This window comes from Dipodomys merriami, unplaced genomic scaffold, assembly GCF_024711535.1.
Source record: "Dipodomys merriami isolate MVZ:Mamm:240054 unplaced genomic scaffold, mDipMer1.0.p SCAF_52, whole genome shotgun sequence".
Taxonomy (NCBI): Eukaryota; Metazoa; Chordata; class Mammalia; order Rodentia; family Heteromyidae; genus Dipodomys; species Dipodomys merriami.
Window position 1 is genome coordinate 5,109,496 of NW_027206091.1, and position 21,777 is coordinate 5,131,272.

The 21,777-nt window shown below is 45.3% G+C and overlaps 1 protein-coding gene across 6 annotated transcripts in view; it reads left to right on the forward strand.

The window, feature by feature from the left end:
- Positions 1–1,364: 1,364 nt before the first annotated feature.
- Positions 1,365–21,777, forward strand: part of Tdrd12 (tudor domain containing 12) — a 51,197-nt gene continuing 30,784 nt past the window's right edge. For 5 of the 6 annotated variants that reach the window (XM_069998548.1, XM_069998551.1, XM_069998550.1 and 2 more), the window contains exons 1-9: positions 1,365–1,422; positions 6,059–6,217; positions 7,805–7,941; positions 8,425–8,544; positions 10,347–10,402; positions 12,142–12,227; positions 14,350–14,530; positions 15,049–15,141; positions 20,513–20,601. In XM_069998548.1, the coding sequence (XP_069854649.1) occupies positions 1,399–1,422; positions 6,059–6,217; positions 7,805–7,941; positions 8,425–8,544; positions 10,347–10,402; positions 12,142–12,227; positions 14,350–14,530; positions 15,049–15,141; positions 20,513–20,601 (945 nt within the window). In that variant the 5' untranslated portion in view covers positions 1,365–1,398. Of the gene's footprint in view, positions 1,423–1,618; positions 1,668–6,058; positions 6,218–7,804; positions 7,942–8,424; positions 8,545–10,346; positions 10,403–12,141; positions 12,228–14,349; positions 14,531–15,048; positions 15,142–20,512; positions 20,602–21,777 lie in introns of those variants that run through there. The other variant, XM_069998552.1, reaches the window with a different exon arrangement.

Consider the following 21,777-nt stretch of genomic DNA (forward strand, 5'->3'; position numbering starts at 1 on the left):
GGGTGCTGGTGGCTCACACCTATAATCTTAGCTTCTCAGGAGGCTGATATCTGGAGATTGAGGTTCGAAGGCACCCTAGACAGACAGATTCAACGTTCTTATTTCTTAATGAACCAATAAAAAGCCAGAAGTGAAGCTATGGGTTCAAATACCTTTGAGCAGAAATGCTAAGGGATAGCAGCCAGACCCTGAGTTCAAGCCCCTACAGCACAATATATATACTCATATATGTTGGGCTGGGAAGTTATACTCATGTTCTTTGGGACTGGGGAACTCTGGCACTAGTTAGTTTGTAGTTCACTCACTCTCTAACAGGGTCTGAAGCTTCCAGGTGAGCTCATCTTTGCCATGTGCCTTGATTGGGTTCAAGGCCTTGTTAGCCCAATGTCAGCCGACAGGTGGACTTAATTTAAGTCTTCTACAGCTGTGCTGTCCTGAGGTGTACCCACAAATCTACAGCCTGGCAGAGGCTTCAAGCACAGGTTATTTGCAAAACATGGTAACTGAAACTTACTTTTTTTTCTTTTGCTGGTATTGGGGCCTGAACTCCAGGTGGTGTTAAGGTTCTCAGCTTTTTTTGCCCAAGACTGGCCCTTTACCACTTGAGCCACACCTCCACTTCTAGCTTTTTGCTGGCTAGTTGGAGATGAGACTCAGGGATTTGTCTGCCGAGGCTAGCTTTGAACCAGGATGTGCAAACTCCTTGACCCTTCCGGTCATGCTCCGCCCGCCCTTTCCTGTTATTCCACCCCCTTCCTGTAGTCTCAACGCCCCCCTCATGTTGCCACGCCCCTTCCAGTAGTGACCGCCATTCCCCGCCCCTTCATAACACCACGCCCTCCCTGGAAATGTCAGCTATTCCCGCCACCTCCACTCGTGTCATTCCCCGCCCCTTCGCTTTGCCACGCCCCTTCGCTTTGCCACGCCCCTTCCGGTTGCGCCCACCGGTTCCCTCGCTTTTCTGTGGCGCTCCACCCCGGCAGGCAGTTGTCGGGGCAGTTAACTCCACGTGCTTTCCGGAGGCCTCGACGCCTGCGCGGGCGTGGGTAGCGGGGTGGACCGTTGGGGACGCGGGCTGGGGGTGTCTACAGGCACGCGGCGCGGGCTCGAGAGGCCGAGGCCGTGGGGGGGGGAGGTGGCGGTCAGGAGGCGGAGCCCTCGGAGCGTGAGGGCGCCGTCGGGTTGGAGGGCGGAGCACGTGGTCCCGGAGGAGGCATGGCGGCGGCGGCGGCGGCGGCGTCCTCGGCCTGCGGCACGGCGTGCACGTGCAAGACTCTAGGACGAGGCCAGGCCCGAGTGTGGGTGGGCGCAGCCGGTGGACTGCCGGGAGCGGGGAGGGGCCGGGTGCTGGGGGTCATCCAGGGCGAGGGGCCGTGGGCCCCAGGCGCCTCGGTCAAGATGCTGGAGATCCTGGTGCTGAAGGTGAGTGGGGAGGGCAGGGAAAGGGGCGGACCCCGACGGGTGGCGGGGTGGGGGCTGTGGGAAGGGGGCCCCCTGGGGATGGCAGGTGCGGAAGGGGAGGGGAAGGGGGGGCGAGGGATGGCGGGGGTGGGGGCGGCTGGAGATCTGGCGCTGCCGTCGGGGAGAGGGCGCGGGACCCCCGTGGAATGGGCTTGAGGGCCTTCTCAGGCACAGAGCCCAGTCTTGACTTCAGAGAAGCCAGGAATGTGAGTTTGAGGGTGGACGAGCGATTTGGGGCCGATTCTGAGCTCATCCCAGGTGATTTCTCAGAAATAGGAAGGTAGCTGTGTCTTATGCCCACGGATGAACGTTATTTCCTAAGCCTTCCTATGGTTGACTCCAGCAGAGCATTACCCTGACTCCTGTTCCAGGCCCCTCGGAACTTGGCTCCTTGGGCAGGATGGAGGTGACTTGGGCCCTCCCCCAAACACACCCTTTCCCCAAGATCTCTGCCCTACTGGTATTGTCCTACGTTCTGGAGGAAGGAGTTAAGATCTAGCAAAGAAGCTTGGGTGATTGAGAAACAGCTGTGTCAATCCCTTAAAAAAAAAATCACACTTCAGCCGGGTGCAGGTGGCTCAAGCCTGTAATCCTAGCTACAAAGGAGGCTGAGATCTGAGGATCACGGTTCAAAGCCAGGTCAGGCAAGAACGTCCATAAGACTATTGTATTTTTTGTTTGCTTGTTTGGTTAGTTTTTGTTTTTGTCTGTTGTGGGCCCTGAACTCTGGGCCTGGGCACTGTCCTTCAGCTCTTCTGCTCAAGGCAGCACTCTACCACTTGAGCCACAGAGCCACTTCCAGCTTTTTGTATTTATGTCCTGCTGAGGAATCGAACCCAGGGCCTCATATATGGGAGGCACATACTCTACCACTGAGCCACTTTCTCAACCGCCCCTCCCCCCCCACCCATGAGACTTTCCAATGAACCACCAGAAAACAAGAAGTGGCCCTGTGGGTCAAGTGGTAGAGCGCCAGCCTTGAGCTGAAGAGCTGAGGGACAGCTCCCAGGCCCAGAGTTCAAGTCCCAGGACCAACCAAAAAAAAAAATCACACTTTAAAACTGACCATCTGTAGCCCACACCTTGAGACAATATTCTGAGGCCATCCTGCATTGAGATACTTCTATTTACATTTATATATAGCTGGGTCAATGGATGTGTGCCACCACACCTAGCTTCTTATTGGTGAAGATAAGGCCTTGTTAATTAGCTGTGTTTACAGGCATGACCTATAATGCCAGATAGTCAATGATTTTTATTTATTTTTTTGTCAGTCGTGGAGCTTGAACTCTGGGTCTGGCCACTGCCCCTCAGCTCTTCAGCTCAAGGCTAGTGCTGTACCACTTGAGCCACAGTGCCACTTCTGGCTTTTTCTGCTTATGTGGTGCTGAGGAATTGGACCCAAGGCCTCATGCATGCAAGGCAAGCACTCTACCACTGAGCCACATTCCCAGCCCCTAATCAATAATTTTTTATACTTTTTTATTGTAAAAATACCGTACAGAGGTCAATAATTTTTTTCAAAAAATACTTTTAACTTTTTTGTATTTTCACTTCTAACAATGAATAATTTGGTTTCTAATAATAACAGTAATACATAACAAGCTACATTCAGGGAATTCTAACTTTTTCTCTGTTCACCATTTCTTTTTCCCATAGATAATAATTCATAAGTATTTTGGTGTATCTGCCAAAATTTTAATATTAGCAGATCATATATATATTTATTTCCCCTTAATTAAAATATTCTGAACCTTTTGTATATTACTATATTTTCCCAATACAGAAGAACAGGGACATCTGCTTTTTGAGTTATAAGACATATTTGAGAATTCCGCATCATTCCTTAAAATGCTCTAGAATATTGCCTTTGACAAGGGGGACTGTCAATTCATTTGGCCAGACACTGGTAGCTCACACCTATAATCCTTGCTACTCAGGAAACTGAGGTCTGAGGATTGTGGTTTGAAGCCATCCCAGGCAGGAAAGTTTGTGAGATTCCTATGTCTAACTGACCAGTAAAAAGCCAGAAATAGAACTGTGGCTCAAGTGGTAGAGTGCTACTCTTGAAAAAAAGGTCATGGCCCAGGTCTGGCATAAAACAATTTGTTTTATGAGAGGTAAGCCACAGGCTTTCTTAGGGTACAGACCTGCTGGACTGCTCCAAGCAGGTAAGGAGGTAGCACTTCTAAATTGAGATTGAACTGCTCCTACTACATTTACAAGACAAAAAAGACTAGGCTTATGCCCACCCCATCCATGCCACACAGGCCTTGGAGATACAGGGGTGAAGGTTAACAGAGGGAGTTTGCTTAGAGAGACAGAGACAGAGGATGAGCAAGGAGAACCAGGAAAGCCTGAATGTATGGAAACTTCGACCATTTTCCATTGTGTTGGTAGAAATTGTCCAGCTCTGCGAGTATTGTAATGTGGCCAGACTTGATTGTATAGTAAAGAGTCTTTTTGGCTTTAAGTATGTAAAGGGAGTCTGTGAGCAGGTAGAGGGGGAGGAGGCCACAGAAGGATGGAGTCCCCGATGAGGGGGTGTTGGGGCCCTCCTCAAGCTTTAGTTTTTTTTTTTCTCATATTGGGGGAGGACTGAGAAATAAAATAGGAATGGAAGAGAGCCATGCCCATGGGAATGGATTCAGTGCGGGTGAAGCGCTGGAGGGTGTCTGCCACACAGCTCAAAAATTTACTGGGAGTCTTGTTGGGACACTGAATTACCTCCCTCAATTTGTCATAGTTGGACAGACTTGCAAGCAGTCCAGTCCAGTCTATAGAAGAGGTAGAGGACCACGTCATCCCTAAGAATCAGATGGGGGTGATCAGGATGGTAATTTCACCCTGGGTTGGAGTGAGGTACAGCTTCCTGATCAACAGATTTTAGATTAAGGTATTTAAACTTCTATTTGGGACAGGTCAGAGAGGGAGAAAGGAATGTGAACATCAACAATGCCTTTAGAACCAGCCATCTCCTGAAAGGGAAAGAGGTGGGCTAGTGTCACAGCAGATGATTGATGGACAGTGCAGTAATGGGTGTGAGGTAGAGAGAGAGAGATGGCAGAGAGAAAGGGGTGGCAGGAATAGAAGAAGGTGGGGGTTGATAGAGTGTAAGAGAGGGAGGAGGAGCTCAAGATGAGGAGTTGGTTGGGGTATGTGGAGGAGGGCAGTGGTCAGTGGGGTTTGAACAGCAAGTCTGCATCAGGGAGAAGGGGCATGAGGAAGTGTAAGTCGTGAATGAGCTAAAAGGATTTAAAGAGTACTACAGGATTCACAAAGAGAGGGATGAGATCAGAAATAGGAAAAACAAAACAAAACACTGAGTATAAGGGATTTTTTTGCCACGTCAGTGACAGAAGTTATTTCAGGCAATCAAGACCGATTGTCCAATTGATATTGAAGCCATGCCACATTACAATAGAAAATGAGTCACTTGGGTTTATTAATGTCCAAGGGACCCAGTTCATGGAGATTAGCCAAGAGACAGCCCAAAGGGTGTTTTGAGGCAGTTTAGATTGAGAGGTACCCATTTTAAGCAGTGGGTGGCAATTGAGATCCTGGTAGAGGAATTTTCTGTCACTCTGGTATCCTTGGGACCACAGAAGAATTCCTAGTAGAGTTAAGACAATGGCGCAAGGTGTCATTACCCAGTGAGACAAGTCAACCGAGCATTTCCTGGCCAGGCACCTGGTCTTTGGAGAATGAAGTGAAAGTTGGCAGGGAGGTGCGTAGAAACAGGAGGTCAGTGCTCACCCTTGCAGATCTAATCATGAGCATGCAGAAGTCTGAGGAGGTGTTTGGGAGGAGGGCCGGGGGCCAGTCAACCCCTGTAGGGGGATCATCCAAACCCAAATTCTATTGCTGGGTTTCAGCACCAGGAGGTAAGTAATGAGAAGCGAGCGACCCATACTGGCTCAAGGCTTTATTGGGTGACAGACCTGCTGGACTGCTCCAAGCAGGAATGGAAGCAGCAGCAGTAGACAGGGGTGAGTGGAATTTAAACAGAATTTTAGGGGCCAGTCGCATGGGTCACATTACATGGACTATGGGAGTTTGGGAGTAGGGCCAATTCCAAGAAGAAGTATGTGGACTACAGGAATTGGGGGGAGAGTCAGAACAATGTAGATTGTAGCAACTAGGGTAGGACTTTGTACATCACACCAGGAAAACAATATATGGGGAAATAGAAACTTAACAGATTTTTGCCAACAGGGGACCCAGGGTAGGGACTTAATCAGCAAGCTGACTCTGAGACTTTAGAGGGCTTTTTTTTGTTTTTTGTTTTTTTGTTTTGCCAGTCCTGGAGCCTGAACTCTGGGCATGGGCACTATCCCTCAGCTCTTCAGCTCAAGGCGAGCATTCTACCACTTGAGCCACAGCACCACTTCTGGCTTTTTTTCTGCTTATGTGGTGCTGAGGAATCGAACTCAGGGCCTCATGCATGCAAGACAAGCACTCTACCACTGAGCCACCTTCCCAGCCTCAGACTTTAGAGTTTTGATCATTGGACTTAAAAGTTTTGTCATTCTAAGGTTTATTATTTCAAAATTTCACTGTTAAATCATGCATTATTTTCATTTTAAACACTTTACAGGTTGAAGATCCAGGTTGTTTCTGGGTTATTATCAAAGGATCTGGGAACTTTTCAGATAATGAAGTCGACTATCAGAAATTAAATAGTGCCATGAATGATTTCTATGATCACATGTGTCAGGATATAGAAATAAAACCATTGATCTTGGAAGAAGGACAGGTATGTATCTGATTGTGATTTAGTCACTGTTTCTTTACAGTTAGTTGTTATTTGAGACAGGGTCTTACTATGTAGTTCTGGCAGACATTGAAATTGAGATTCTTCTGATTCATCCTTTCAAGTCTTTATACTACAAACACACATCACCTTGCCTGGTAATAACTGCCTTGAAACACTATTCAAAACGTAGAATATTGTGCACTTAAGATGAAGAAAGTGCTGGGTGCTGTTGGCTTAGGTCTGCAATCCTAGCTACTCAAGAGGAACAGGATTCAAAGCCAGTCTGGGCAGAAAAGGCTGTAAGACTCGTATTTCCAATGAACCACCAGAAAAACTGGAAGTGCCTCTGTGGTTCAAAGTCATAGAATGCTAGCCTTGAGCGAAAGAGTTCAGGGATTGTGCCTAGACCCTGAGTTCAAGCCTCATGACCATCAACAACAAAAAACAGATGAAAGTTTTTCGAATATTTAGTCGCTTTTAATCATTACTTTGGAGCTAGGTTCTTAGACTGTTTTAAGATTCAGAATAGAGGGGCTGGGAAGGTGTGGCTCAGTGGTAGAGTGCTTGTCTTGCATGCATGAGGCCCTGGGTTCGATTCCTCAGCACCACATAAGCAAAAAGAAAAAAGCTGGAAGTGGTGCTGTGGCTCAAGCGGTAGAGTGCTAGCCTTGAGCTGAAGAGCTGAGGGACAGCGCCCAGGCCCAGAGTACAGGCCTCACGACCAGACCCAAAAAAAAAAAAAAAAAAAAAAAAAGATTCAGAATAGTTTGTGGAAAGTGCTTTTTTGCTCAGGGCTAATATTTCACCACTTAAGCCATCGTTCCACATTTGTTTTTGATGGCTAACTATAGACAAGAGTCTCATTACTTCCTGCCTGGGTGCTTCCAGCCAGATTGAGCTCAAGCCCCTTGAGCTCTTGTTAGACCTCAGCTCTGGGCTTCCAAAGTGTTGTGGGTTTTTGTTTTGTTTTGTGTCAGCCATGGGGCTTGAACTCTGGCGCTGTCCCTCAGCTGTTCAGCTCAAGGCGAATGTTCTACCTCTTGAGCCATAGCTCCACTTCCAGTTTTCTGGTGGTTGATTGGAGATAAGAGTCTCAGGGACTTTCCTGCCCAGGCTGGCTTTGAACCATGATCCTCACATCTTAGCCTCCAGAGTAGCTAGGATTACAGGCGTGAGCCACTGGCGCTAGCTCCAAAGCAATTTGTTTGTTTGTTTGTTTGTTTTTGGTCGGTTGTGGGGCTTGAACTCTAGGCTTGGGCGTTACCTTTCTACTGCTTGAGCCACAGCACCACGTTGTGGGGCTTGAACTCTGGGCTTGGGTGCTATCTCTCTACTGCTTGAGCCACAGCACCACTTCAGTTTTCTAGTGGTTTATTGGAGATAAGAGTCTCAGGGACTTCCCTTGCCCGGGCTGGCTTTGAACTGTGATCCTCAGATCTCAGCCTCCTGAGTAGCTAGGATTACAAACGTGAGCCACTGGCGCCTGGCCCCAAAGCAGTTTTGAAAGGAACTTTTAGTTCTCTCATTATGACTATAGAGATTTTTACATTGATCGTAGAAAAGAAAGCCTTACTTTTCCTCTTTTAGGTTTGCGTGGTCTACTGTCAGGAGCTGAAGTGTTGGTGCAGGGCCATTATTAAGTCAATAGTTTCTTCAACAGACCATTATCTGGCAGAGTGCTTCCTTGTGGATTTTGCCAAGTTTATACCAGTAAAATCTAAAAAGTATGTATGTATTTATGTTGCCTTACACTCTTTAAATGTTGTTTTTGTACTGTGGTTTGAACTTGGCTTCATGCTTGTAAGCTGGTTCTCTACTACTTGAGTCATGCTACTAGCTTAAATGTTGTGTTGTGTGCGTGTATGAATGTATGCATACATGCATGAATTGGAGCTTGAATTCAGGGCCTCACACTCTTGCTTCCTTGTTTTTATTTTTCTCCTTAAGGCTGATGCTCTACCTCTAGGTACACTTCCACTTCTGGCTTTTTGCTGGTTAATTGGAGATAAGTCTCATGGACTTTACTGCCCTGGCTGGCTTTGAACCATGAACCTTACATATTAGCTCTCTGAGTAGCTCAGATTACAAATGTGGGCCACCAGCCACCTGGCTTTCTGTGTGTTTTTACATTAAATATATTAATATAGGTATAGTCAAATGAATTTGTGTCTAATTTTTGTTTATAATAATCTTTTCTGCCTTTTAAGTATCAGAGTTGCAGTAGAATCTTTCATGAAGCTTCCATATAGAGCCAAAAAATTCAGACTTTACTGCACAAAACCTGTTACATTACACATTGACCTCTGTGAAGACAGTGCACAAATTGTGTAAGTATTGCTTTTTGACTTGGTGAACCCTGAGAAGAGCCTTAAGTGTGTGGTGTTCATTTGAAACCACTTGCTCTGTACAAGGTCTGAACTGACTATAGGCCTGTCTTTTGTAGGAGGCAGGAGGTGAATTCTGGGTCTGTGGGTGTCAAACTTGCCCCTGGGCCATGGGATACCTGAACAACCCTATTACTGGAGGAGAACTGAGTTCTGTGCTTTTTTTTTTTTTTGCCAGTCGTGGGGCCCGAACTCTGGGCCTGGGCACTGTCCCTCAGCTCTTCAGCTCAAGGCTAGTGCTCTACCACTTGAGCCACAGCGCCACTTCCAGCTTTTTTCTGCTTATGTATGTGGTGCTGAGGAATTGAACCCAGGGCCTCATGCATGCAAGGCAAGCACTCTACCACTGAGCCACCTTCCCAGCCCCGAGTTCTGTGCTTTTGTCTGTTTTTTTTTTTTTGGTCCAGTTGTGGGGCCTGAACTCTGGGCCTGGCCACTGTCCCTCAGCTCTTCAGCTCAAGGCGAGCGCTCTACCACTTGAGCCACAGCGCCACTTCCGGCTTTTTTCTTTTTGCTTATGTGGTGCTGAGGAATCGAACCCAGGGCCTCATGCATGCAAGGCAAGCGCTCTACCACTGAGCCACCTTCCCAGCCCTTTTGTCTGTTTTTTGAATTTGCAAAAAGTAGTGAATTCACTGTAAAGAAAACCATAAGACATAAGTTCATAGATCATAATAAAAAAAAAAAAAGCATTAGCCAAGCATAGTAGCCAGCACTAGTAGTCCCAGCTGCTTGAGAGGATGAAGTGTGTGTGTGTGTCTCTTGGGCATAGGAAACCCTGACCAAATCAGGAAACATAGACTGTTTCCCCGCCCCCTACCTCCCAAAAAAGAATGAATGTTGATTGCATTCCTCTCTAGCCCCATGCCACCCTCATAAGAGGCCGTGTGGTCTTACCAAGACTGAACTTCCAGCTGGGTACTGGTAGCTCACACTTGTAACCCTAGTTACTCAGGAGGCTGAGATTTGAGAATTGCATTTTGAAGCCAACCCAGGTAAGAAAGTCTATGAGAACCATTTTTGTTGGTGGTGGTGATCATGTGGCCACTTCCGGTTTTCTAGTGGTTTATTGGAGATAAGAATCTCATGGACTTTCCTGCCCATGCTGGCTTTGAAGCATGATCTCCTCAGTCTTCTGACTAGTTAGGATTACAGGCATAAGCCACTGGTGCCCAGCCCAGTTTTTTTTTGTTTTGTTTTGTTTTTTAGTTTGTTTTCAGGTAAAGTCGCACACTGACTTGGCTAGGATTGTGATCTTACTGTTTCCATCTCCCAAGTAGCTGGAACTATAGGCTTGTGCCACTTTGCCCAGCTGTAGAGCGTTTCATGAAAAGTTTGTAATACTATTTCATTTGTAAAATTAGTTTACAAAGCTATATTGAAGCCATTTACTAATATGTGCACCTTTCCTTTTAGTTTTTTAGTGTTTTTCATGGTTGTAGTTTTCATACTTTAGTTCTGGACACTTGGTAACTCTGGGGACAGTGTTCTTGCTGCAGAAAGTGCTATGTGTTGGGCTGGGTCATGTCAGCAGGGTTTGTGTGTCTCGAGTCTCTGCAGTGCAGTGGTAGCTCCAATAGTGTGAGAGTCTTCCCCCACAGAGCAGCCCTGAGCATACTGTCTGCTAACCGGCTCATGACTCTGCTAGGGAATAGCAGAAACACCCAGGGTCTTGTCTGCCAGATGATGTTAGTGTACGAGCCAGGAATTTTATTGAATAAAGTTGAGTCTGTCTACTGTTTCAGCCCTGCCAAGAAGTGGGACAGTGCAGCTATTCAGTACTTCCAGAGTGTTCTAAGAGGTAAGACCAGCTGTGTTCACTACTGCCTACTTTGACCTGACACCCATTGTGGGCTTCCTGTCTGCTGGCAAGGGGTTTAGGATGTACCAGCTGAGATTTTTATCTGTCAGACTCTTACCTGAGTCTTTACACCCTCCTCCTAATGGCTCCATGTTTATTAGAGCAGCTTCCATGCTAAGTATTACAGTCCCTGTGTTCTTGCAACTACAGGTAGAGCTGGACACCAGTCATTGTCAGCTGAAATCAGAAAAGTTGTGTTAAATTTGTATAGTCTGGTTATATAGAAGGACCCTATGCAGTAATAACCCCTGTCTCTTAGCTTGCTTAAAAGGGGGCTGGGAAGGTGGCTTAGTGGTAGAGTGCTTGCCTAGCATGCATGAAGCTCTGGGTTCAATTCCTCACTACCACATAAACAGAAAAGGCTGGAAGTGGCGCTGAGGCTCAAGTGGTAGAGTGCTAGCCTTGAGAAGAAGCTCAGGGACAGTACTTAGGCCCTGAGTTCAAGCCCCAGGACTGGCAAAAAAAAAAAAAAAAGCTTAAAGGGGCCAGGTGTCTCACACACCTGAAATTCTAGCTCCTTAGAAGACTGAGATCTGAAGACTGAGGCTCAAAGCCAGTTGAAGCAGGAAAGTCTGTGAGACTCTTGATCTCCAATTAACCAGCAAGGAGCCAAAAGTGGAGCTGTGGCTCAAGTGATCTAGCACCAGCCTCGTGCAAAAACTAAAGGATAATACCCAAGCCTTGAGTTCAAGACCCAATAGCAGTGTGCATGCATGTGTGTGCACTCACACACAAATCTAAAAGAATGTAGATATGTGTATTAAGGCAAGAGTCAAGAAAAAGCCTAGTTTCTTTTTGTAGGGAAAAGCAGATGCTATGAGCTGGGAAGTGGTGGTCAGGATTGGGGTTGAGCTCTTTTGAGACCATCACAGGTGTTGGAGGACTTGGGTGAGGAAGAGGCCGGTGGCCTGAGGTTAGGTTCTACCTGCCCCTTTCTGGGTAGGCTCAGGTCCCCTCCTTTGTGTGACACCACCAGTTCTTGCCTCGAGCACTGCGATGATGGTGAAGCATAGAGAGGTGTACAAAGGGCTCGGCACAGTGTGCGGCAGTCCATTTAGCAGAGCTGCTGTTTGGTCATTAGGTGACCAATAGGTCACTCTTGCTGGCACATTGAGGGCAAAGGGGCACTCAGTGGAAACAGTATGCCCGAGAATTTGGATTTGAGTGTCACTGGGGAAGAAGAGAAGACCCCAGTGTTGAGGCATTTGTAAAGTAGTAGTAGAGATGCTGCTGATGGGACAAAAGGTGGAGGCTTACTCCAGTTAGGAGAGTTGTTTCCATGGCTTGTCCACTCCATCTGCCCTCTGCCTGAGAGCCTGTCCTGCTCACAGTCGTTGCTGGCCTTTTTGGTGCCGGTGAATACATAGTTAGCAGAGATTGACTAGTTGGAAATCATCATGATGCCATAGTATGTATATGCATATATATGTGTGTTGAGGTTTGAACTTGGACTTTCAGCTTTTTCCATTACTGCTGGCACTGTTATCAGCTAAGCCATGCCTCCAGCCTGGCATTTAGCTAGTTATTTTTGGAGCTAGAGTCTAGGGGAGTTTTTTGCCTAGGTTGACCCCAAACTGTGATCCTCCAGATCTCAGCTTTCTGAGTAGTTAGGATTACAGATGTTAGACTGCAGTTTTTAATTACGCTTTTAATATAAGCTCATTTGTGCTTTCATTTAGCAGCTACTCAGGTTGAGGCCAAATTATGTGCTGTGGAAGAAGATGCTTTCGAGGTTTACCTCTATGCAACAATAAAAAATGAAAAGGTAAGTGAGATCCTTGTATTTTTTAAATATTAAAATTACTTGAGGTTTTACTTTAATGACCAGGAAGTTCACACATGATAGAAATTTTTTTTTTTTTTGGTCGGTCGTGGGACCTGAACTCTGGGCCCCTGGGCGCTGTCCCTCAGCTCTTCAGCTCAAAGCTAGCACTCTACTGCTTGAGCCACAGCATCACTTCCAGCTTTTTCTGCTTATTTAGTGCTGAGGAATTGAATCAGGGCCTCATGCATGCGAGGCAAGTACTCTACCATTGAGCCACCTCCCAGCCCTAGAAATACCTTAATCTTTCAAGGTCTGGCTTACAAATTAGCTAGTTTCTTCTTTGAACTTATTTATTTGTTGTGCTGGCAGATGAACCCAGGGCCTATCACACATTAGGAAAAGGTTCTAACACTGAACTACACTTCCAGACTTCCTCTTTTGATTACTTAAAACAATTACTTCAGCATTCATTAAGATAGTATTTTATTTAGGCATGGGCACAGTGGCTCATGCTTTTATCCTGGCTACTCAAGAGGCAGAGGAATGGAGGATTATGGTTCAAGGCCAGTCTGGGCTAAAGTTAGCAACATTTCATCTCAACCAAAAAAGCTGGGTACTAGGTATATGAGAGCTGTGAACAGAAGGATCTTGGTATATGATGGCCCCAGGCAAAAACTCTTATCTGGAAACTAAAAGTAAAAAGGAGTAGGGGCTGGCTCAAGTGGTAGTGTGCCTGTCTAGCAAGCATAATGCCTTATTCAAACCTAGTACTGCTGCTAGGCACCAGTGGCTCACGCCTGTAATCCTGGCTACTCAGGAGGCTGAGATCTGAGGATCACGGTTCAAAGCCAGCCAGGGCAGGAAACTCCATGAGACTTATCTCCAATAAAGCACTAGAAAACTGGAAGTGGCTCTGTAGCTCAAGTAGTAGAGTGCTGGGCTTGAGCTGAAGAGCGCAGGGACAGTGTCAAAACCAAGAGTTCAAGCCCCATGACCGACAGAAAAAAAAACAAAAAATATAGTACTACCTAAAAATATTTTGTAATGGACAAGAAATAATGTTCCTATAGTGATGTTTGTAAAATGTTAAGACTATTTTCATTTGCTATAGTGTTAGTGCTCTTTTTAACCCCTAGATTTTCTTATATGTAACTTGTATTATAAAGGATTCAGATACCAACTGGGTGCTGTGGCTCTTGCCCCTGTGAGAGGAGATCAGGACGATTTCTCAGTTCAGCAAAGTTTCAAGTTTTGATAAAATATAATTTAGTAGTTTCTCTTTTTTCTGGGGGGGGGGTCCGGTTGTGGGGCCTGAACTCTGGGCCTGGGCACTGTCCCTCAGCTCTTCAGCTCAAGGCTAGCACTCTACCACTTGAGCCACAACGCCACTTCCGACTTTTTTCTTTTTGCTTATGTGGTGCTGAGGAATCAAACCCAGGGCCTCAGGCATGCAAGGCAAGCGCTTTACCACGGAGTTACCTTCCCAGCCCCAGTAGTTTCTCTTTTATCATTAGTGATCTCCCTCCTAGCAGATCTCTCCTAGCCAGGTCGCATTCATTAGCTTTCCATTAGTCTTTCATTCAGACTCTTGCTACTTTCTTTTTTTTTTTTTTTAATGTAAAGATACTATACAGAGGGTTACAGTTACATGAGTGAGGTAATGAGTACACTTCCTCTTGAACATTGTTACCCCCTCCATTGTTTTCCCCCTACCATCCCCTCCCTCCCTCCCTTCCCCAAGGTTCTTTTTTTTTTTTAATTGTGATTAAGTGATTACATAATTTCCAGAAATTCACAGTATTGTGGAATAATGATGCTCATTTAAAGTCACAAGTTCATTCTAACTTTCCTGGAGCAAATTGTCTATCACAGTCTGTAACATATAACGGTGTTCACATGTTATATACCATATATGTGATCAGCATCTTGCTATTTTCTTGACAGGCAGCTGGTAAGAAGTATTTAGTTGACCAATACTAGACTGGAGACAAGATATGTTTCTATCAAATCATGTCATGTAAAACAATTTTTCTGTAGATAGAGTTCTAGCTAAGTTTGGAACACTTGCCAGTCCCCTGACTACACTTGTCCTGTTATCTCTGAAATGTTTCACATTTTACAGGTTTGTGTGAATGATGACTTGGTGGCAAAGAACTTTGCTTATTACGTGTCACCTATGCAGAATAAAAAGCGTGATTCTTTGGAGAAACCAACACTCAGTATAAAGTCCACGTCCCTTTCCAATCCAGCGTTTACTCTGTGGCCAATGCTTTGGCAAGGAAAAGACTTTCAGGCAATGAAGAGTGAGTGGGTCACCGTTGTCTTAACTTCTTGCCCTGGTACATGGATAGAAGTGGTTGCCAAGCCCTTCCCTATTCCAAGCCCTATGTGGTGTTTAATGATCCCTTTGATTCTAATGAGCCTGTGACAGGTTTTGAGATTCTAAAGCTGCTACAATTTGTCTTTATGAAGCCAGGGGGGAAAAAATCAATTTCCTATTAATATTGAGTTACATTTTCAAGCAGCCCAAATGTTTATAGTTTAAAGATAATTTAAGAGAATATAGTTTTGAATATTTACAGTTTTAAGCACTATTTAGTGAGAGCTATCTATAGCAAATGATACTTAACATAAAAGTATGAGAAGAGTTAGTCATGGACTGTGGAAAGAAATTTACACTGTTCTTTCCTATTTTAAATTTTAGCTTCCTTGTTAGGTCTCTCCGATATGCTAAAGCAAGAGTAGGGGAAGTAAACCAGCCAGCTTACATTTTTGTTTTAGTTCCATCTCATGTTTTAACTTTGGAGTTGATTCTTTTCAGATTCACATGGTCTCAATTTTCTGGCACAATCTCTCCCACATTCATGGTGCAAGGATGTTGCTGGTGAGCGAGGGCCAACTGCTGTGATGCTGGGTGAGTCCTACATCTTTGGTTTATTTTCCAGGCAGCAGATAATAATGCTATATGCATAGTATGAGCAGGTGTGCACGCACGTGCACACACACATACGTCTAGGGCTTGGGTGCTTCACCTCTCAAGCCAGCCATGGAACCATCTAAAGAATATAAATTTTGAGGGGCAGGGGGAGGATGGGAAGGGGAAACTAAGGAGGAGGCTACAATGCTTGATAAGAAATGTACTCATTATCTTGCCCATGTAATTGTAACCCCTCTGTACAGTATTTTCACAATAAAAAAAAGAATATAAATATTGCTTAGAAGGGTTTTTTCCTGCCTTTAAAAAAACTTAATGGCCAGACTCGGGTGGCTCGCACCTATAATCCTAGCTACTCAGGAGGTTGAGATCTGAGGATCATGGTTCAAAGCCAGCCAGGGCAGACTCTTATCTCCAATAAGCCACTAGAAAACCAGAAGTGGTGCTGTGGCTCAAGTGGTAGAGCGTTCACCTTGTGCTGAAGAGCGCTGGGACAGCGCCCAAGCCCAGAGTTCAAGCCCCACGACTGACCAAAAAAAAAAAAAAGGAAGGGCTGGGAAGGTGGCTCAGTGGTAGAGTGCTTGCCTCGCATGTATGAGGCCCTGGGTTCGATTTTTCAGCACCACATAAACAGAAAAAGACAGAAGTGGTGCTGTGGCTCAAGAGGTAGGGCACTAGCTTTGAGCTGAAGAGTTGAGGGACAGCGCCCAGGCCCAGAGTTCAAGCCCCACAACTGATTAAAAAAAAAATCAAATCAATTTATGCTAACAGTGATTGTCCTGTAGTTTGTACTTAATATTTCACTGTAATGTGCAAAACTTAGGTGCTGGTTCTCGCATTTGTAATCCTACCTACTCAGGAGGCTAAGAACTGGAAGATTGTGATTTTTGCCAGAATAGGCAGAAAAATCCTCAAGACTCCCATCTCCCATTAACTAGTAAAATGTTGGTCTAGAGGTGTGGCTCAAATGGTAGTATACCAAGTATGAACAAGAGAGCTAAGTGAGAATGAGAGGCTCTGGTACCAGCATACACAAAAAGGATACAAAGGCACTGGACACACACCTGTCAACCCACCTACTTGGGAGGTGGAGGCAGAAGAATGGCATGTTTGTGGCCCGCCTGGACAACCTGCCAATGTCTTGTCTTAGAATAAAAGTATGAGCCAGGTGCTGATGGCTCATAGCTCTTTTGTTTGAGCTATACTCTTGGTTCTCTTATTGTTGAATTTTAAAGGTTCTTGTATTTTTTGGTTAATAATTCTTTTTCAGATTTTTTTGGGGTAAGGGGTGGTGCTGAGACTTGAACTCGGGGCCTAGGTGCTGTCCCCAAGCTGCTTTTTGCTAAAGGCTAGCACTCTACCACTTGAGCCATGATGCCACTGCTGACTATTTCACAGTAGTTTATTGGAGATAAGGGTCTCATATCTAAAATATACCTGGAACTCAAAAAATTAAATCCCCCAACATCAAATCCTCAAAGAAACAACTGTCCAATAAATAAGTGGGCTAAAGACTTAAACTTCTCTGAAGGAAAGAAGGATGGCCAATAGACACATGAAGAAATGCTCAACCTCTCTAGCCATAAAAGAAATGTATATCAAAACAACATTGAGCTACCACCTCACCCCAGTTAAAATGGCTATAATCAAGAACTCTAATAACAACAGATGCTGGAGGGGATGTGGACAGAAGGGAACCCTACTGCATTGTTGGTGGTAGTGTAAACTTGTTCAACCACTTTAGAAAGTAGTATGGAGGGGGCTGGGAAGGTGGCTCAGTGGTACAGCGCTTGCCTTGCATGCATGAGGCCCTGGGTTCAATTCCTCAGCACCATATAAGCAAAAAGAAAAAAGCCGCAAGTGGTGCTGTGGCTCAAGTGGTAGAGTGCTAGCCATGAGCTGAAGAGCTGAGGGACAGAGTCCAAGCCCAGAGTTCAGGCCCCACGACCGGACCCAAAAAAAAAAAAGTATTATGGAGGTTCCTCAAGACTCCACATAGAGCTTCCCTATGACCCATCAATCCCACTTTTGGGCATTTACCCCAATGATCACCAACAAGACCATACTAAAGCTACCAGCATTATTGCAGCATTATTTACTATAGCTAAGATATGGAACCAACCCAGATGCCCCTCAGTAGATAAATGGATCAAGAAAATGTGGTATATATACCACATTCTATGCCTCCATCAGAAAGAATGACATCGCCCCATTTGTTAGGAAAAGGAAAGACTTGGAAAAAAATATATTAAGTGAAGTAAGCCAGGCCCAAAGAAACATAGGTCCCATGGTTTCCCTTCTTTGCAATAACTAGTATATGTCTGAAACAAGCAGAAATGGTCAGAGAAGTTGATAAGCAAAATGAACCCCAAGTTAAGGACTCAAATGTTTTTTCTTTCTTGCTGTTGTTTCTAATATATTTATAAGATGATTTCTTTGTTGCTTTGTATGTCCCTCCCCCATGATATAACCCGTTTTCACTGTATTTGATGTTGGTATAATTTGTGGAGGGGAAGGAAAAAACAAATTGTTTAAATAGGGATACAGGTGGACCCATTGCAACAATGAGATGTACAAGTCGTTATGTTGAAAAATGAACTTTACAACTTTGGCAGGGGGTAGGGGGACGTGTGGGGGTGGGAGATGGGAAGGAGAAACAAAGGAGGAGACAACAATGCTTGATAAGAAATGTACTTATTACCTTGCCCATGTAATTGTAACTCCTCTGTACAGCATTTTCACACACACACACACACACAAGAGTCTCATAGACTTTTCTGCCCAGGCTGGCTTCTAACTGTGATCTGAGTAGCTAGGATTGCAGGTGTGAGCCACCAACACCTAGCCACATTTGTCTTTTACAAATATTTCTTCTAGTCTATGGCTTGTCTTCTCATTTGTTTGATGGTATCTTTGCACGCATGCTTGGCTTTTTTTTTTTTTTTTTGCCAGTCGTGGGGCCTGAACTCTGGGCCTGGGCGCTGGCCCTCAGCTCTTCAGCTCAAAGCTAGCGCTCTACCACTTGAGCCACAGCTCCATTTCTGGCTTTTTTTGCTTCTGTGGTGCTGAGGAATCGAACCCAAAGCTTCATGCATGCGAGGCAAGCACTCTTATCACTGAGCCACCATTCCAGCCCCACATGGTTGCATTTGATTTGCCAGTGTTTTGTCAAAAAAGTTTCACATCTGTGCTCATGGCAGGGTTAGTCTGAGTTTCTTCTATTGTCTTTTTCTAGTTTGAGTATTGATTAGTTAATCCTACTTTCATAGAACAAATCAGGAAATACCTACTCCATCTTCTGGAAAACCATGGAAAATTGCTACTTTTTTTTTTCTTTTTCTTTTTCTTTTTTTTTTTTTTTTGGTCCGGTTGTGGGGCCTGAACTCTGGGCCTGGGCGCTGTCCCTCAGCTCTTCAGCTCAAGGCTAGCGCTCTATCACTTGAGCCACAGTGCCATTTCTGGCTTTTTTCTTTTTGCTTATGTGGTGCTGAGGAATCGAACCCAGGGCCTCAGGCATGCAAGGCAAGCACTCTACCACTGAGCCACCTTCCCATCCCCTACATTTTTTTCTTTAGTGTTAGGTTGAACTTACCAGTGAACCCACCTGGACCTGTTTTGGAAGGCTGTAAATTATTGGTTCTGATTTTATAAAACATCTTGTCTTACCTAGATTGTCCATTTCATCCTGTGAGAGTTTTAGCAGATTATATCTGGAATTAGTGATCTCATCAAGTCGAATGACTTTTTTTTTTTTTTTTTGGGGTCCGGTTGTGGGGCCTGAACTCTGGGCATGGGCGCTGTCCCTCAGCTCTTCAGCTCAAGGCTAGCACTCTACCACTTGAGCCACAGTGCCACTTCCGGCTTTTTTCTTATGTGGTGCTGAGGAATCGAACCCAGGGCCTCAAGCATGCAAGGCAAGTGCTTTACCACTGAGCCACCTTCCCAGCCCCTCGATTGACTTCTTGAGCATAGTTGGAAAAAAAAAAAAAAAAAGATCACCAGTGGCTCCAAGCCAGCCCAGGCACACAAATATGTGAGTCTGTTATCTATGCAGCAAAGAGTCCAAAGAAGTCTGGCATCTGTGGTTCATGCTGTAATTCTAGGTACTCAGAAGGCTCAGATCTAAGGGTCACAATTTGAAGCCAGCCCAGACAGCAAAGTCCATGAGGCACTTATTTCCAGTTAACCACCCAAAAGCTTGAAGGTATAGCTCAAATGGTAACTAACCTTGGGGGTGCAGGGAAAGCTCAGGAACAGCGCCATGTCCCTGAGTTCAAGACTCAGGACCAGCAAATACACAAAAGTCCAAAGTGGAGGCATGGCTCAGAATGGTAGAGCCCCCCAGTATTGAGCAAAAAAGCTAAGGGAGACGGTGATGGCTTGAATTCAAGCTTCAGTATCTGCACAAAAAAGGAGAGGGGGTAATCACAGTTGAGGTTCTGAATCCATGACTGACATAATTCTAGTTTGCAATCAGTTATATTCTTTGTAGTACACAGCTCCCCACATGCAGGGGTGAGAACCTGTGACCATCTTGTAGTGCTGTGTGTAGTCAGCAGTTGAGAACAGATACCACAGGAGCCCTTCTCTAGGGGCTGTCACCCAGAGCACCCACAGCAGCCATTCACTGAGGCTGCTTGGGTTCCTCACAGCACAACACAGTGTGCACTGGAGAGAGCAGGATGTGCGCATGGCATACTTGTGACCTGTAGCAGCACTTGGGTTTGTTTCTGCCAGTGGGAGTCAGAAGAGCTTGAGTGTTACACACAAAGTTGTGGCCTTCATTGGAAAATACAGCCTGTGGCATTTGAGGAAACAAATGCTGTTTCATTCTTAACCACGTGGGTGTGGGAACTTTTATAACTCTGGTTGTTTTGTGTGTGTGTGTGTGTGTGTGTGTGTGTGTGTGTGTGTGTGTGTGTGTGTGTGTGTGTGTGTGTGTGTCTGTCTGTCTGTCTGTCTGTCTGTCTGTCTGTCTGTCTGTCTGTCTGTCTGTCTGTCTGTCTGTCGTGGGGCTTGAACTCCCTGAGCTCTTTTGCTCAAGGCCTCCATTCCACCACTTAGAGTCACAGCTCAACTTCCAGTATTTAGGTGATTATTTGTAGATAATAGTCTTGTGGGGACTTTTCTGCCCCAGCTGGCTTGGAACTGCTATCTTCATAACTCAGCCTCCTGATAGCTAAGATTAGAGGTGTGAGCCACCAGCACCTGACAGTTTTTAACTTTTAATCCTTCCAAGTAAAGTTTAATGCTAAAGCATTTTTTATAAGAGTTGTTTCTGTTGTACTTCTTTTTTTGTCCTTTTCCTATCTATGTTTTTCAAGCCATTACCTTTTTTTTTTTTCCTCAGATAAAGCTATGAAATGTGACAGGGATCCGTTGAGAGACTCACCTAAGAGGACTTGTGAAGCAAAGCAGCACTGCATCTCTCTGAGAGAAGTAACCAGGGTTACATTCTTAAATGCTCATTGAAGTTCATATGGTATTGGCACTATTATATTGACCCAAAATTGATTTCTGTTTGGAAATTCTGGGCTAACATGGTTATCTTTATGACAAAATAAGAGATTTCTGGTTTACTTGTTTTTTTCTTTGTTTTGTTGATCCTGGGCCTTGAACTCAGGGCTTAGGTGCTGTCCTTGAGCTCTTTTTCTCAAGGCTAGCACTCTATCACTACCACTTTAAGTCACAGTGCCACTTCTGGTTTTTGAGTAGTTAATTGGAAATGAGAATTGCACCGGGACTCTTCTGCCAGGGGTGGCTTTCGACCACCATACTCAGATCCCAGTATCCTGAGTAGGATTCCAGACATGAGCCATTGGTGTCTGGCTTACTTGTTTTTTATTTTATTTTTATTTTTTTGCCAGTCATGGGACCTGAACTCTGGGCCTAGGTGCTGTCCCTCAGCTCAAGGCTAGTGCCCTACTGCTTGAGCCATAGCACCACTTCTGGCTTTTTCTGCTTATGTGGTGCTGAGGAATCGAACCCAGGGCCTCATGCATGCAAGGCAAGCACTCTACCACTAAGTCACCTTCCCAGCTCCATGGCTTGCTTGTATTTTAAACACATAACTTCAGTTCTCCTCTTACCAAGCTTTTGTTTTGGGTAACTATGAAATTGGATATTTATGAGCTGGACACGATGGCATGTAATTGTAATCCTAGCACTCAGGACCCCATACACATATCTGTAACCCTCACTGCACTGAGGCGTGTGGATCAAGAGTTAAAAGGTCATTCTGGACTCCATAGGGAGACCTTGTCTTTAAAAACTTAGGTCTTTATGCTCATTTGAGCAAATATGTAAAAATCAGCATTTGTTGGGGTTGGGAAGGAAGCTCAGTGGTAGAGCGCTTGCTTTGCATGCACGAGGGCCTGGGTTCCATTCCTCAGCACCACATAAGCAGAAAAAGCCGGAAGTGGTGCCATGGCTCAAGTGATAGAGCACTAGCCTTGAGCTGAAGAGCTGAGGGACAGCACCCAGGCCCAGAGTTCAGGCCCCATGAAAAAAAAAATTGGCATTTCTAGAATATTCTATTTTTTTTTGGGGGGGGGGGTCTGGTCGTGGGGCCTGAACTCTGGGCCTGGGCGCTGTCCCTCAGCTCTTCAGCTCAAG